This window comes from Lithobates pipiens, unplaced genomic scaffold (genome assembly GCF_037356315.1).
Source record: "Lithobates pipiens isolate NorthernLeopardFrog02 unplaced genomic scaffold, aLitPip1_a1.2 Scaffold_18, whole genome shotgun sequence".
Lineage (NCBI taxonomy): Eukaryota > Metazoa > Chordata > Amphibia > Anura > Ranidae > Lithobates > Lithobates pipiens.
This window is the reverse complement of record NW_027507758.1, coordinates 21,627,791-21,643,910: the sequence shown is the minus strand read 5'-3', so window position 1 is coordinate 21,643,910 and position 16,120 is coordinate 21,627,791. Positions and strand designations below refer to the sequence as shown.

The following is a 16,120-nucleotide window of genomic DNA, read 5'->3' as shown; positions in this document are numbered from 1 at the left end:
GGCCCAAATACTGCAGCCTTCTTACAGGCCGTAAGGATGATTTCTCTAGATTGAGAATCCAACCCAGGTGTTTCAGATAACTGGACAACACATGGTTTAACCGTGCTATTGACTGATCTACCAGTAGCATGTCGTCTAGGTATGCTATACCCTGGCCCCCTAGACTTGCTAGTACTTAGGCTAACACCTTTATAAACAGTCGGGGAGCGGTGGCTAACCCGAAAAGGCAAGGCCATGAACAGAAAGTGGTGCTGCTCTATCGCAAAATCGTCTCGTAACCGGGAAATATTGGCACATGTAGATATGCATCCTTGATATCTATGGATGCTAGAGCCTCTCCTCCTCGTAGGGTGGAAACAACTGACCGAATCGACTCCATGCGAAAGGAGTGGATGTTTAGGAAGTGATTCAGATTCCTAAGATCTAGAATGGGTCGGACATCTCCATTTGGTTTTGGTACTATAAAGAGATTTGAATAAAACCCCATGTCCCTCTCTTCTGAGGGAACATCTACTATTACTTCCTGAGGCAGTAATCAGTCCAGTGCCAGAAATAAGGACTTTTTCTTTACTGGGTCCTTGGGAACGTTTGATCTTAGAAAACACGATGGTAGAAACTCTTGGAACTCTAGTCTGTAGCCTAGGGCTACTACAGAGAGGACCCACTTGTCTTGGATTTCCTCTTGCCAAGTTTCTGAAAACCACTGCAGTCTTCCCCCACTCGATTAAGTGGGGGCGCCCCTTCACAAGGAAGCATTGTGGACTTCTTGTAGCCCTGTGTTTGGTTATGAGGCTTACCCTTTGCCCCTGACGGTGGAGGCCGAGACTGCCTGGAGGCTGTTGCCCCAGGCATAGGAGGGGAAGTTTTGAAAGAAGACCGTCTATTCTTTTTCTTAACCGGCAGAAGGGTACTCGTACCCCTCGAAATCTTTTGGATATACTTATCCAAATATTCCCCCTTTCTCCATGAAAGGGAAACCCAGCCAAGAGCTTCTTGCATAGTAAATCGGCTGACCTGACCAATTTTTTAGTCACAGAGCATCAACATAAGCGAAAGGCGAGACGTCTGATAAATAGAATTCTTGATAGCGTTCACTGCAAAGTATAGGACCCTAGGTAGCTCAGCTAAACTTTGAGCCTCTTCAGCTTGAGCAGGAACTCTTAATAACCTGCTTGAGTTCATCTCAAAGGGATTGACAAATGCCTATTGCTGCAATTGCAGGCTGTACCACAGCACCAGCTACAGCAAATTAGGCTTTTAGTAGAGATTCCAACTTCTTATCAGCTGGATCTCTAAATACTTGTACATTGTCCACTGGACAAGTTAAACTCCTGTTCACAGAGGAGATAGCAGCATCTACTCTGGCAGATCCCATCTCTTTGAGAACCTTTTCTCCATAGAGTAGAGAAAAGAAAATTTCTTAGGGGGGAGAAAACTGCTCATCTGGGTGATCCCAATCAGCATAAATCAGTTGCTCCATTAGCGGGTGCATAGGGAAAGCATGAGAAGCCTGTGGGGGTTTTAGTGAAACCAAGGAGGAGAAAGAAACATCCTCCCCCCTCTGCAGGAGGCAACTTATATCCAGAGCTGACCAAGTCTGTAAGGAATTAAATTAGCAATTTCTGAGATTGTAAAGTTGAAAAAGGTTCTTCAGAAGCTGAATCCTCAGAAGAGGAGTCACCTGAACCTCCTTCCCTCAAAGATACCCCAGTATCACCTGCCCATTGTGGTTCCAGCTCGGGAAGGTCAAGGGCAGGAGAAGGGCACCTGCCGCGTTTTCTCACCTCCTGGGAGGAGGATGTGAACATATTTTCTATTTTTCCCTCCAAAGCATCCAGAGCCAAAGCCAAATCGTTCTTAGTGACAAATGCAGAAGCTGAAATATTGGAGGTAGCCACCATGCCTGCAAGACAAGATGGCTCAGATTTGTCAGATGGTCCAGGTCCTTCAGGGGAGGATGGAACTGTGGGCATGCGACTAGGAGCCTCAGGCTCTGGCCGCAGCGACTTTGCACTCCCCCGATGAATTAACCCTCCTGCGGGAAGAAATAGTCCTAAGTACAAAGAAGCAGTGGTACTAAACAAAATGCATCAACTGCCGAGCTTTAGTCTAGCAATAACATAACATGCTGCTATAAATGCCGCAGTCTCAAGTAAACGTGCCCCTTGGAAATGCCTGTCTCCACACACCCATAAGCTTACATGCCCTTGTATGCTCTGTGTCCCTCCGTCAGCCAACCAGACACTTCCAGAGTGTAAAGCTTTTAAGCAGTGAGCCTTGCGCCTGTGTCGTGTCTTACGCCGATCCATGTGCACGCAGGCGGCATTTAAGCCATGCCCCCTCATTCCAGAATGCACCCCTTTTTTTCCCAAAAGGATCCCTTTCCCGCGCAGGGATAGCCGGCCCTGTAGTGAGGTCGGATCGTGGGGGGCGTCTTCAGCAGGGGGAACCTGACCTCTCTGATGGTGTATGGTCCCCCAAACCCCCACTGATGGCTGACAGAGCAGGAGAAATAGCAAAACTGCCACAGAAGCCTTTGCCGACACTGAGCACAACACAGGGGAAGCATGGAATGTTGGAAGCCAGGTATGTAGCTTTTACACCCTCTAGTGGCGAACACAAGCAAGGCATTGCATACTCACAAGAAAGACCAAGTGAATTATATTATATATATATATATATATATATATATATATATATATATATATATATATATATATATATATATATATATATATATATATATATATATATACACACACACATTCCTTGTAATCTTTCCGACTTACCTGATCCCGCCACAGGATTGCTGGAAAAGATCACAGACAGATCCAGCCCTCACCCATCAGGGCAGGCCGTGTCATGCCAGACCTTCAAGGGCCGGGTCCCCTTTCACGGGTCCACTCCCTTAGACCTGTACAACATCCTGACGGAAAACTCTTTGGCTGTATCAACATGACCAAGGTTCCGGGTCCCAGGGTCCAGCTTTCAAAGGAGAAGCATTACAGGCAAAAAGCTGGTTTCTTCCTCCATGAGGCCCAGGTACCATCCATTTGGCTTTCAAGCACTTTAGATGGATCCGTTTGTACAGCCCCTTGATCCCATCAGGGATTACTTAGTGGAGCTCTCTTAGCAATTCATCAACCATGACCAACACCTTAGACAATGGCAAAAAAACTGAGGTACTCCCGGTATGGGAGGAGTTTTATAGGGAGGGGGACTTCCTGTTTCCTTTTTGGTTATACCAGTGTCCATTCCCCTAAAGGTGGCCTATAACCCACATAGTCATTACTATGGTGCTCTGTGTCCCCTGATGTACGATAAAGAAACACACATTGCATAGTTACATAGTTGGTGAGGTTATAAAAAGACACACGTCCATCAAGTCCAACCTATGTGTGTGATTATATGTCAGTATTACATTGTATATTCCTGTATGTTGCAGTCGTTCAGGTGCTTATCTAATAGTTCCTTGAAACTATCAATGCCCCCCGCTGAGACCACCGCCTGTGGAAGGGAATTCCACATCCTTGCTGCTCTTACAGTAAAGAACCCTCTACGTAGTTTAAGGTTAAATCTTTTCTTCTAATTTTAATGAGTGGCCACGAGCCTTGGTAAACTCCCTTTTGCGAAAAAGTTTTATCCCTATTGTGGGGTCACCAGTATTGCATTTGTATATTGAAATCATATCCCCTCTCAATCGGCTCTTCTCCAGAGAATAAGTTCAGTGCTTGCAACCTTTCCTCATATCTAATATCCTCCAGACCCTTTATTATCCAACCTTTATTTATTTCCAGTACATCCTTCCTGAGGACTGTTGCCCAGAACTGGACAGCATATTCCAGGTGCGACCGGACCAGAGTCTTGTCAAGCAGGAGAATTATTGTTTTATCTCTGGAGTCGATCCCCTTTTTAATGCCAATATTCTGTTTGCTTTGTTAGCAGCAGCTTGGCATTGCATACCATTGCTGAACCTATCATCTACTAGGACCCCCAGGTCCTTTTCCATCCTAGATTCCCCCCCAGAGGTTCTCCCCTCAGTGTATAGATTGCATTCATATTGTGATCTGCTCCCATAGAACAGAACACGACCACCACTTACCCTCCTCCTTTCCAGGTCTTGTACTGCACCACAACCACTGGTTTATTCTTTAGCTCCGGCCGCAACCTCTGCTCCACCTGGACATAGAAACAATCCATGTCTATGAGAGCGATAACGCGGTCCTGACCAGAATCCATAGCGCTGTCGGGGGAACGAGAAGGCGGCTTTTCAGATCAGATCTGTCCACACAATTGTCTGAGGGGGGAAAAAAAAGAACACCAGATCACATTATTATACAGGATTTATACAGCGCCAACAGTTTGTGCAGTGCTTTACAATGTAGGGAGACACTACACCAACAGTATAATTCAAAACAAGAGGGTTAGGAGGGCCCTTCTCCTGCAAGCTTACAATCTAAGAGGGAGGGGCTGGTGAAACAAAAAAGGTAGGGACTGTGAGAGATGAATTTATGAGGGGGGAGTAGAAGATTTGGTTGTTATCTGAAGACAGGATAGGCCTCCCTGAAGAGAGGCGTTTTCAGGGATCGCCTAAAAGTGGACAGAGTAGGAAATAGCCAGACAGAATGGGGTAGCGAGTTCCAGAAAATGGGAGAGGCTCTGGAGAAGAGCATGGGAGCTAGAGAGGAGAATGTCTTGGGAGGAATGGAGAGGACGGTTTGGTTAATGTTTGGAGATAAGATTGTTGATGTAGCTTGGGGCAGAATTATTATTTAACAATAATCGGCCAACTAATCGATTAGCGGGAAGGCAGGGACCTGTACGTCCCTGCCTTCCCGCGGGTGGGGGGCCCGATCGGGCCCCCCCCGGTGCCTGCGGCGGTCGGTATTCGTTCGGGAGCGATCCGGGATGAGGGGGCGGCCATTTATTCATGGCCACCCCCTCGCGATCGCTCCCGACGAATGGAAATCCTTCGTGACATCACTTCCTCTCCTGTAATGTAAACACAGGAGAGTAAAGCCCCATACACACGATCGGACTTTGTACAAACTTTCCCGTGGACTTTTGTACAAAGGGCGTGGTCCACAAGTTTGTATTGCATACACACGATCGGACTTTTTGACAACAAACACGAACGTAGTGACATCACAACGTACTGACGCCACTTCAAAAGAGGACGTTCAATGACTCCAGCGCCACCTTTGGTCAACTTCTGTATTGTAGTTCGATCGTTTGCTGAGCATGCGTGTTTGTACCTTGTACAAAAGTCCGATGCTTTTGCATACACACGGTCGGACTTTGCTCTATCGGACTTTTGTTGCCAGAAAGTTTGTCCGTTCGCACAGCCAACAAAAGTCCGACGAAAACGGAAAAAGTTTGTCCGATGGAGCGTACACACAGTCGGATGTTGCTCCAAAACAGCTAATTTGCATGTTTGTTGTCAAAAAGTCCGACCGTGTGTACGGGCCTTAAGTGATGTAATCTCTCCACCGTGTCGGTATTTTTCGTTCCGGCACCAAGGAGAGAGGATCGGTGAGTTGCACCAACACGACACTACACAGTAGAACATGCCAGGCACACTCACACCCCCCCTTTACCCCCCGATCACCCCCCCAATCACCCCTGCCCCCCCAGTCACAGTGACACCAATTACTTTTTTTTGCATTGGTGTCATTTGTGACTGTAATAACTGTTAGGGCAGTTAGGGTTAGCCCCCTTTAGTTCTAATGTACCCCCCTAACCCCCCCCCCAATAAAGGTTTAACCCCGTGATCACCCCCCGTCGCCAGTGTCACTAAGGCTGGGTTCACATTGCAGCGGTTTATGAGAACGGATGTGATTCGCACCGCACTGCAAATCACATCCGATCTCTGTGCGATTCGAGTTCAGCCATTCGCCGCACCCGCCGCAAATTCGCACGGGACCCTTTTTTTGGTCCGCAGCAGAATCGGATCGCATGGGTGTTCACACCATGCGATCCGAGTTTGCAGATCGCACTGCGATATGCGAACTGATCTGGGGGTGTCATTAACATTTCACTGACACTCCCAGCAGTTCGCATAGGGCAGTGTGAACTGCCGCCGGGAGGCATGCGATGCGGGAACCCGCCGCGGATTCGTGGCGTTCCCGCATTGCTCCAGTGTGAACCCAGCCTAATAAGCGACCATTTTTCTGATCGCTGTATTAGTGTCACAGTAGCGCCAGGGACCCCCATATACTACCGCATAAAGCCCCCTGATTGCCCCCTAGTTAACCCTTTCACCAGTGATCACCATATAACTGTTACAGGTGACGCTGGTTGGTTAGTTATTTTTTTTATAGTTTCAGGGCACCCGCCATTTATTACCTAATAAAGGTTTAACCCCCTGATCACCCGGCGGGTGTCATTTATGACTGTAATAACTGTAATAACTGTTAGGGCAGTTAGGGTTAGCCCCCTTTAGTTCTAAGGTACCCCCTAACCCCCCCAATAAAGGTTTAACCCCGTGATCACCCCCCGTCGCCAGTGTCACTAAGGCTGGGTTCACATTGCAGCGGTTTATGAGAACGGATGTGATTCGCACCGCACTGCAGTGCAAATCACATCCGATCTCTGTGCGATTCGAGTTCAGCCATACAGATAGTATGGCTGAATTCGCGTTGCACCCGCCGCACACTCGCACGGGACCCTTTTTTTGGTCCGCAGCACAATCGGATCGCATGGGTGTTCACACCATGCGATCCGAGTTTGCAGATCGCACTGCGATATGCGAACTGATCGAGCCTAATAAGCGACCATTTTTCTGATCGCTGTATTAGTGTCACAGGTGACGCTAGTTAGGCAGGTAGGTATTTAGGTTCGCCGCAGCTTTTTATAGCGCCAGGGACCCCCATATACTACCGCATAAAGCCCCCCGATTGCCCCCTAGTTAACCCTTTCACCAGTGATCACCATATAACTGTTACAGGTGACGCTGGTTGGTTAGTTATTTTTTATAGTTTCAGGGCACCCGCCATTTATTACCTAGTCTCACTAGTGTACCCCTAAATTTAGGGGTGTCTACTTTCCAAAATGGGGTCATTTGGGGGGGGGTTTGTGCCATCTTGGCATTTTATGGCCTTCAAAACTGTAACGCCCTTAGAAAGCCTGAAGGCGGTGCTTGGTTTTCGGGGCCCCGTACGCGGCTAGGCTCCCAAAAAGTCCCACATATGTGGTATCCCCGTACTCAGGAGAAGCAGCAGAATTTATTTTGGGGTGTCATTTCACATATGCCCATAGCATGTGTGAGCAATATATCATTTAGTGACAACTTTGTGTAAAGTTGAGGCAAAAAAATAAAATATTCAATGGGCTCAACATGCCACTTATCAATTTCCTTAGGGGGTCTACTTTCCAAAATGGGGTCATTTGGGGGGGGGTTTGTACTGCCCTGCCATTTTAGCACCTCAAGAAATGAGATAGGCAGTCGTAAACTAAAAGCTGCGTAAATTCCAGAAAACGTACCTTAGTTTGTAGATGTGACAACTTTTGCGCAAACCAATAAATATACAGTTATTGACTTTTTTTTTACCAAAGACATGTGGCTGAATACATTTTGGCCTAAATGTATGACTAAAATTGAGTTTATTGGATTTTTCTAATAACAAAAAGTAGAAAATATTTTTTTTCAAAATTTGCGGTCTTTTTACGTTTATATCGCAAAAAATAAAAAATCGCAGAGTCAGTCAAATACCTTTAAAAGAAAGCTCTATTTGTGGGAAGAAAAGGACACAAATTTTGTTTGGGTACAACATTGCATGACCGCGCAATTACCAGTTAAAGCAGCGCAGTGCCAAAGTGTAAAAAGACCTCTGGTCATTTACCAGCAAAATGGTCCGGTCTGAAAGTGGTTAATCACCTTAAAAAAAAAAAAAAAGTGTGGTGTATAATTTAGTTAATATGTAAAGTTTTAAAAAAAGGCTATTTATTCTTAAATATCTCTATGCAGTAGTAAATATAAATAACCAACTATATGGTTAGGGAGCAAAATATCGAATCCACTCTGAGAATAACAGACAGAAGAGATATACTGTATATATATTAGAGGGGATATATACTATATATACTATTAGAGGAGATATACTGTATATACTATTATAGGAGAGAGATACTGTATATACCGGTACTATTAGAAGAGATATACTGTATATACTATTAGAGGCTATATACATTAGAGAGATATAATGTATATATAATGTATATACTATTAGAGGGGATATACTGTATAAACTATTAGCGGAGATATACTGTATAAACCATTAGCGGAGATATACTGTATATACTATTTGAGGAATGATATAGTGTATATACTATTAGAGGAGACATATACTATTAAAGGGTCAATCTAGTAAATATCATCAGACTCATTAACTTTAACCCCATGTTGTTACTGGCCAATTAATCGATTATGAAAATAGTAATCGATTAATTCCATAATCGATTAGTTGTCGATTAAATCGATTAGTTGTTTCAGCCCTAGACAGAAGAGGGGATAGCTTGGAAGAGGTAGGCCAAAGAGGGGGGAGTTACAATAGTAAAGGGAAGAGATAACGAGGGAGTGAACAAGTTGTTTAGTGGTGTCAAAAGGTTAGAAAGGTGCATATTTTGGAGATGTTTCGGAGGTGAAGTCTGGGCGATTTGGACAGCAATTGATTTGGGGCTGAAAGGACGGGTCAGAGTCTAGGATTACACCTAGTACCTTGACAAGACTGATGGTTGTAGTATTGATCCCCGATGGAGAAGTCGGGGGGAGGGGCATGGGCCGGAGGAACAATTATGAGCTCAGTTTTAGAAAGATTGTGTTTGAGGAAGTGGTGTGAAATCCATATTGATATGTCAGTTAGTAATGCGAGAGGAGACTTATTAGGTGAAAATACATGTCTACATAGCAAACAGGACCGGTCATAGAGGCGTACTATTTACAATGAGAACAGAGGTCTCCGCTGTGCTCATTTACAGGGATATAGCGGGTAAAATAAGTATTGAAAAGGTCACCATTTTTTCTAGGTAAATCTATTTCTAAAAAGGTGCTATTGATATGAAATGTTCACCTTGTCCGTAAAAACCCATGCAAAAACACAAAGACACCAAAACAAATAAAGTTCAGAAATTAAGTTCTGTGTAATAAAATGGAAGGACACAGGGAAAAACATGCAAACGGAAATGTATTTAATACTTGGTACAAAATCCTTTGTTGGTAATGACGGCTTCAAGACGCCTCCTGTATGGAGAAATGAGTCGCATGCGTTGGTCAGGTGTGATTTTGGCCCATTCTTCCACACAGTCTTCAAATCTCGAAGGTTCCGTGGTCCTCCTCTATGAACTCTTTTAGTTCTTTCCATAGATTTTCTATTGGATTCAAGTCAGGTGATTGGATGGGCCATTCTAGGAGCTTTATTTTATTTCTTTGAGAGTTTCCTTGGCTTTGGGATCATTGTCTTCCAGAAATGTCCGCCCTCGTTTTATCTCCATCATCCCGGTAGATGGCAGCAGATTTTTTTTTAATTTTTTTTTATCAAGAATGTCTTGGTACATTTTTCCATTCATCCTTCCTTCAATGATATGAAGTCTGCCAGCACCGTATGCTGAAAATCAGCCCCGCCCACACCATGATGTTCCCACCTACAAACCTCACTGTTGGTATGGGGCAGTGGTGGCCCCTCCATAGGGGGCACCCCACAAGGTAGTCACAAAAAAAATAAAAAATTTAAACATGACCCTTTAAAAAAAAAGTCCTTAAGTGCACTGTGTTCGCATGCCGGACACAATACACTATGGGAAGCACCACGTCTATGCAATCACAGGATTGCAGATGAGGCGCTTCTTTGGCGGGGGTTTGGAGCTGCTTCGTGGCGCAATCTATCGCGCTGAACAGCATCTGCCCGTAGTGTATCACTACGGCCGGGTGCTTTGTTCTCAGTGTGAGAACAACGTCACTTCCGGCAGGCTACAAAGTGATAATCTCCCTGTGTTCAGTGGAGGCCCATCCCATCCCCTCTCCACTGAACACACAGAGAAAGCCAGGAACTAGCTGCAGCTGAAGGGGAGAGACAGACGTGGCATGAAGGAGGGTGCTGCCAGGGACACAGATGTGAGGAGGACCCTGCTCTGCTGATGGGGACACAGATGCAAGGAGGGGCTCAGCTGACGGGCACCTGATGCAAGGAGAGACTGCGCTGGGGGCACCTGATGCAAGGAGAGACTGCGCTGGGGGCACCTGATGGCATGCAAAGTGGCAGGTGACAAGCCCAGGGCTCCCACTGATTCTGTATTATGGAAAGTTGAATGATTTAATTTTATAGTAAAATGTAATAATAGTAATATTGCGCTTCAATCATCCTGACACCATAACAACCATGGTGCCGGGATGAGTTAAGTGCTAACACCAGGTGTTAGGAGTATCTTTATCTGCCGATCGTTAAACTTCCTAGAATACGCATATTTCTATTGTTGTGTAGGATCTGGGCCTGCTGTCCCTCCCCCTCGTTCATCTCAGATGCTAACCACACCCCCTTACAGCCACACCCTTTAAGCCACGCCATTCACTGTAAACACACTCATTTTCATCAAGTGGGAGTGGTCAAAAAGGAAGGGCGGGGTCTGGCATCCCCCCATCCTAAAACAGCCGCCACTAGTATGCGGAGATGTGCTATGTGACCTACAAACATGGTGTGTATTATGGCATCCAAAGAGTTCAATGTTGGTCTCATCTGACCAGACTATATTCTCCCCGTATTTCACAGTCTTATCTAAATGTTGTGCAGCAAACTTTAAAATGCTTTTTTTTTTCCAACAATGGAGTCATGCATGGTGAGTGTGCATACAGGCCATGTCGGGTGAGTGCATCACCAATTACTAATGTACCCCCAAATTCCAGGTCTTTCTGAAGCTCTCCACAAGTGGTCTTTGGGCAACTCTTCTGATAATTCTCACTCCTCTGGCATAAATCTTGCGGTGGAGCACCTGGTCATGGCCGGTTTATGGTGAAATTATGTTCTTTCCACTTTTGGATTACGGCCCCAACAGTGCTCACTGGAACATTCAGAAGTTTAGAAAGCCTTCTGCAACCAAATGCCATCAGTATGTTTTGCAACAATGAGGTTGTGAAGGTCTAGAGAAAGCTCTTTGCTTTTACCCATTATGAGATGTTTCTTGTGTGACACCTTGGTAATGAGACACCTTTTTATAGGCCATCAGGTGAGACTGAACCAGCTGATAGTAATTTGCACTGACAAGGGGCAGGATTGCTTTCTAATTACTGATAGATTTCAGATGGTGTCTTGGCTTTCCTTGCCTTTTTGCACCTCCCTGTCTTCATGTGTTCAGTACTTTTTCCCCGGTGTCACTCCATTTTATTACACGGAACCTTATTTCTGAATGTATTTATTTTGGTGTCTTTGTATGTATGGATTGCATTGGGTTGCTACCGACATGTGGGCAAAATTTTATGTTAATAGCACCTTTAGAAATAGATTTACCTAGAAAAATTGTGACGTGTTCAATGCTTATTTTACCTGCTGTATGTAGTTAGTTGATCGGTAGGTGGGCACACTCTCACCTCTCCTCAGATGCAAGGAAGGGAAGCTCAGGCAGATGGGCATTCTCTCTTCAAATGTAAGGGGAGTAGGTAGGTAGTTGGTTGGTAGGTGGTCTCCGACTGCTCCTCAGGTGGAAGGGATCAGTTAGGTAGTATGAAGATTGGAATATAGGAGTTCTCTCACGAATAAGTGGGGTTTGGTAGGTAGGTGGACATTCTGTCACCTCTGGTGAAGGGCGGTCAGGTAGGTAGATGGTTGAAAGGCGCTCTTTCAACTCTCATTAAATGGATAGAAGGGAGATCAGGTAGGTAGTAAGTTAGTAGGTGGGTGAGCATTCGGTCACCTCTCCTCCGATGTAAAGGAGGTCAGGTAGGTAGATGGTCAGTAGGTTACCTCAGCTCTCCTCTGATAGTCTGAAGGCATAACAGGCAGGAAGTTAGTCGGTTAATAAGTAGGTTGGCGCCCTCTCATCTCGCCTCAGATGAAAGTAGGCTAGGGGTAGGTGAACGCTCTTACTCTCCTCTAAAGGAAAGGTGGCAAGATGGTAGGTAGTAAGTTAGTTGGGTTGGGTAGATGAGCACTCTCTGAACTGGCCTCAAATGGAAAGTAGGTAGGTAGTTAGGATCACCTCTACTCTGAAGGAATGGGGATCATGTAGGTAGCAAGCTTGTCAGTAGAAAGGTGCTCCCTCATCAAGAAGAGGGGGGGTTAGGTAGGTATGTGGACACTCTCACATCTCCTCAGATGCAAAGATTAGGTAAGCTGATGGTTGGTATGTGCTCTCTGACCTCTCCTCAGATGTAAGGGAGGTCAGGTAGGTACTCTCTCACTTCCCCTCAGATGTAAAGGGGGTAAGTACGTATGTAATTAATCGGTAGGTGGGCACTCAATCTCCTCTCCTCAGATGGATTGAGGGGAGGTCAGGAAGATAGATAAGTTAGTTGGTAAGTGGGCCCTCTGACCGCTCCTAAGTCAGACATTGGGTAAGTAGGTAGGTGAACTCTCACCTCCCCTCAGATGGACACGGTAAGAAGTTAGCAGGTTGGGAGATAGGCCCCCTCTCATCAAAAAGAGGGGTTAGGTAGGTACAGTATGTGGACGCTCTCTCACCCCAGACGTAAGGAGGTCAGGTACGTTGGTAGGTGCTCTCTCACATCTCACCACATAGGCGGAGTGGCGATCAGGTAATTAGTAGGCCGGTAGATAAGTGAAAAGACGGTAAGTAGATACAGTATGTACTTAGTTGATCGGTAGGGTGGGCACTCTCTCACCTCAGATGAGAGGGGAGGTCAGGTAGGTAGGTGCTCTGACATCTCCCCACATGGATGGAGGGGGTGATCAGGTAGTAGTTGGCCAGTAGAAAGGTGAAAAGACGGTAAGTAGATATGTAGTTTATCGATAGGTGGGCACTTTCTCACCTCAGATGCAAGGAAGGGTGTCAGGTAGGTACTCTCTTGCCGAATGTAAAGAGGGGCAAGTAGGTAGGTAGGGGCAAGTAGGTAGGTCTGACTGCTTCTCAGGTAGGTAGTCACTACCGATGAAGGAGATCAGGTAGGTAGTAAGCCGATTGGAAGATAGGCGTTGAATGTGAAGGGGTTTGGTAGGTAGGTGAACACGCTGTCACTACCAATGAAAGTAGGTTAGGTAGGTAGACAGTTGGAAGACACTCTCTCACCTCTCATTACATTGATAGAAGGGAGGTCAGGTAGGTAGTAAGTTGGTAGGTAGGTGAGCATTCTGTCACCTCTCCTCAGATGTAAGGAAGGTCAGGTAAGGAGATGGTCAGTGGGTCCTCTCATGGCCTGAAGGGATATAAGGAAGGAAGGTAGGTAGGTTGACACTCTCACACCTCCTCTCAGATGGAAGGGGGATCAGGTAAGTGTTTAGCAGGTCGGTAGGTAGTTGTAATCTCACCAAGAAGAGGGGGTTAGGTAGATATGTGGACTCTCTCTCACCTCACATACAAGGTAGGTAGGTTCCACCCCCTCTCACTCTCTCCTCAGGTAGGTTAGTAGTTCGGTAGGTGGGACTCTCACCTCTCCTCACATTCCCGCCGCTGCTCTGGCAGAACGATGACGCCACACCAGTGGGCGGAGACTGTGCTGAGCAAGTTGGCGGGGAGGAGGAGTCGGCGCATGCGTAATCGGCTCCGGCTGTAGCGTGTCAGCGCGCAGGCGCAGAGGTCCGGTGCCGCAGTACGCATGCTCGGTGTATCCCATGCCGGTGTTCAGCACATGCGCGGCTAATCTATGTTCTCGTTGGATTGTCGGTGAAGAGACCCCCGGGAAGATGGCGAGCAGGTGCAGGGTTTGTGCGAGCAGCTAGTGAGGGCTGTCACCATCATCATGGAGCCCAGCTCCACCCAGGAACACCGACTGGAGGCCCTGAGGGTGAGGAAAGAGGGGGATACTGGGAGAAGAGAGTGTGGAGGAGGAGGAGGAGGGGGGGGGGGGTACAGGGAGTAAAGAGTGTGGAGGAGGGGGGGATACTGGGAGTAAAGAGTGTGGAGGAGGGGGGATACTGGGAGTAGAGAGTGTGGAGGAGAGGGGGGGGGGGGAAACCGGGAGCGTGGAGGAGGGGGGGGGGAAACCGGGAGCGTGGAGGAGGAGAGGGGGGGGGGAAACCGGGACGGTGGAGGAGGAGGGGGGGGGAAACCGGGAGCGTGGAGGAGAGGGGGGGGGGAAACCGGGAGCGTGGAGGAGGAGAGGGGGGGGAAACCGGGAGCGTGGAGGAGGGGGGGGGGGGGGAAACCGGGAGCGTGGAGGAGGAGAGGGGGGAACCGGGAGCGTGGAGGAGGAGAGGGGGGGGGAAACCGGGAGCGTGGAGGAGGAGAGGGGGGGAACCGGGAGTGTGGAGGAGAGGGGGGGGGGGAAACCGGGAGCGTGGAGGAGGAGAGGGGGGGGAACCGGGAGCGTGGAGGAGAGGGGGGGGGGGGAAACCGGGAGCTGGAGGAGGAGGGGGGAAACGGAGCTGGAGGAGGAGAGGGGGGGGAACCGGGAGCGTGGAGGAGGAGAGGGGGGGGAAACCGGGAGCGTGGAGGAGGAGAGGGGGGGAAACCGGGAGCGTGGAGGAGGAGAGGGGGGGGAAACCGGGAGCGTGGAGGAGGAGAGGGGGGGAAACCGGGAGCGTGGAGGAGGAGAGGGGGGGGAAACCGGGAGCGTGGGGAGGAGGGGGGGGGGAAACCGGGAGCGTGGAGGAGGAGAGGGGGGGGTAAACCGGGAGCGTGGAGGAGAGGGGGGGGGGAAACCGGGAGCGTGGAGGAGAGGGGGGGGGGAAACCGGGAGCGTGGAGGAGAGGGGGGGGGGAAACCGGGAGCGTGGAGGAGAGGGGGGGGGGAAACCGGGAGCGTGGAGGAGAGGGGGGGGGGAAACCGGGAGCGTGGAGGAGAGGGGGGGGGGAAACCGGGAGCGTGGAGGAGAGGGGGGGGGGAAACCGGGAGCGTGGAGGAGAGGGGGGGAAACCGGAGCGTGGAGGAGAGGGGGGGGGGAAACCGGGAGCGTGGAGGAGAGGGGGGGGGAAACCGCGGAGCGTGGAGGAGGAGGGGGGGGGAAACCGGGAGCGTGGAGGAGAGGGGGGGGGGGGGGAAACCGGGAGCGTGGAGGAGAGGGGGGGGAAACCGGGAGCGTGGAGGAGAGGGGGGGGAAACCGGGAGCGTGGAGGAGAGGGGGGGATACTGGGAGACGGAGTGTGGAGGAGGGGGGGGATACTGGGAGTACGGAGTGTGGAGGAGGGGGGGGATACTGGGAGTACGGAGTGTGGAGGAGGGGGGGGGGATACTGGGAGTACGGGAGTGTGGAGGAGGGGGGGGGGATACTGGGAGTACGGAGTGTGGAGGAGGGGGGGGTACTGGGAATACGTAGTGGGGGAGGGGGGTAGGTAAGAGGATGATATGGAGAGTACAGTGTGTGGAGAAAGGGGGGAGGGTACTGGGGGTAGAGAATGTGGAGGAGGGGGGAGATCCTGGGAGTACAGAGTGTGAAGAGGGGGATATTGGGAGTGTGGAGGGGATGCAGATTCAGGAGTACAGAACGTGGAGGAGGGGGATAATGGGATGCAGAATGTGGGGGGGGGGGGTATACTGAGGACATCATATATAAAGAAGGGGATTTTAGGGTTAGAAGTTGAGGCCGCAGAGGGCGGAGTCTGCAGTATTACGCACGGCGGTTCAGTTGATGGTGTAGAGCGGCAGGAAGTGAATCGGGGTAGAAATCTCATCCTGAAATGTTGTCTTTCTCTATACAGTTCTGTGAGGACTTCAAGGAGACTTGCCCCGTGTGTGTGCCCTGCGGTCTGCATCTGGCAGAGAAGACTCAGCCAGCCGTCATCCGGCACTTTGGTTTGCAGGTTTTGGAGCACGTAGTCAAGTAAGGAACATCTCCTGCATTGGGTTTGGGTCAGTTTTGTGGGGACATCCAGGATTCTGCGTTGGCGGTGTGGTGCGCGGTCTGTGTACAGCCGGTGCAGCGGTGTATGCTGTTGAGGATTTGGGTTGTGCACCCTGCTCTGCGTTCACCTCGGGTTCTGCCATGAGTGGCGGAGTGTTGCAGAGGCGGGTGTCAGCAGCC

General features: G+C 48.9%; 2 protein-coding genes across 3 annotated transcripts in view; one reads left to right on the top strand and one right to left on the bottom strand.

Annotated features, from left to right (window-relative positions):
* POLH (DNA polymerase eta) overlaps positions 1 to 13,728 on the bottom strand; it is a 42,417-nt gene extending 28,689 nt beyond the window's left edge. Inside the window, exons 1-2 of one of the 2 annotated variants that reach the window (XM_077485438.1) lie at positions 13,511 to 13,728; positions 4,103 to 4,297 (exon numbers count right to left, since the gene is read on the bottom strand). In XM_077485438.1, coding sequence (XP_077341564.1) covers positions 4,103 to 4,239 — 137 coding nt within the window. In that variant the 5' untranslated portion in view covers positions 4,240 to 4,297; positions 13,511 to 13,728. The remainder of the gene's footprint in view (positions 1 to 4,102; positions 4,298 to 13,510) is intronic. The other variant, XM_077485439.1, reaches the window with a different exon arrangement.
* A 29-nt stretch (positions 13,729 to 13,757) lies between these two features.
* The window catches only part of XPO5 (exportin 5), a 51,162-nt gene continuing 48,799 nt past the window's right edge, over positions 13,758 to 16,120 (top strand). Inside the window, 3 exon segments of the mRNA XM_077485437.1 lie at positions 13,758 to 13,845; positions 13,848 to 13,945; positions 15,798 to 15,919. Coding sequence (XP_077341563.1) covers positions 13,773 to 13,845; positions 13,848 to 13,945; positions 15,798 to 15,919 — 293 coding nt within the window. The 5' untranslated portion in view covers positions 13,758 to 13,772.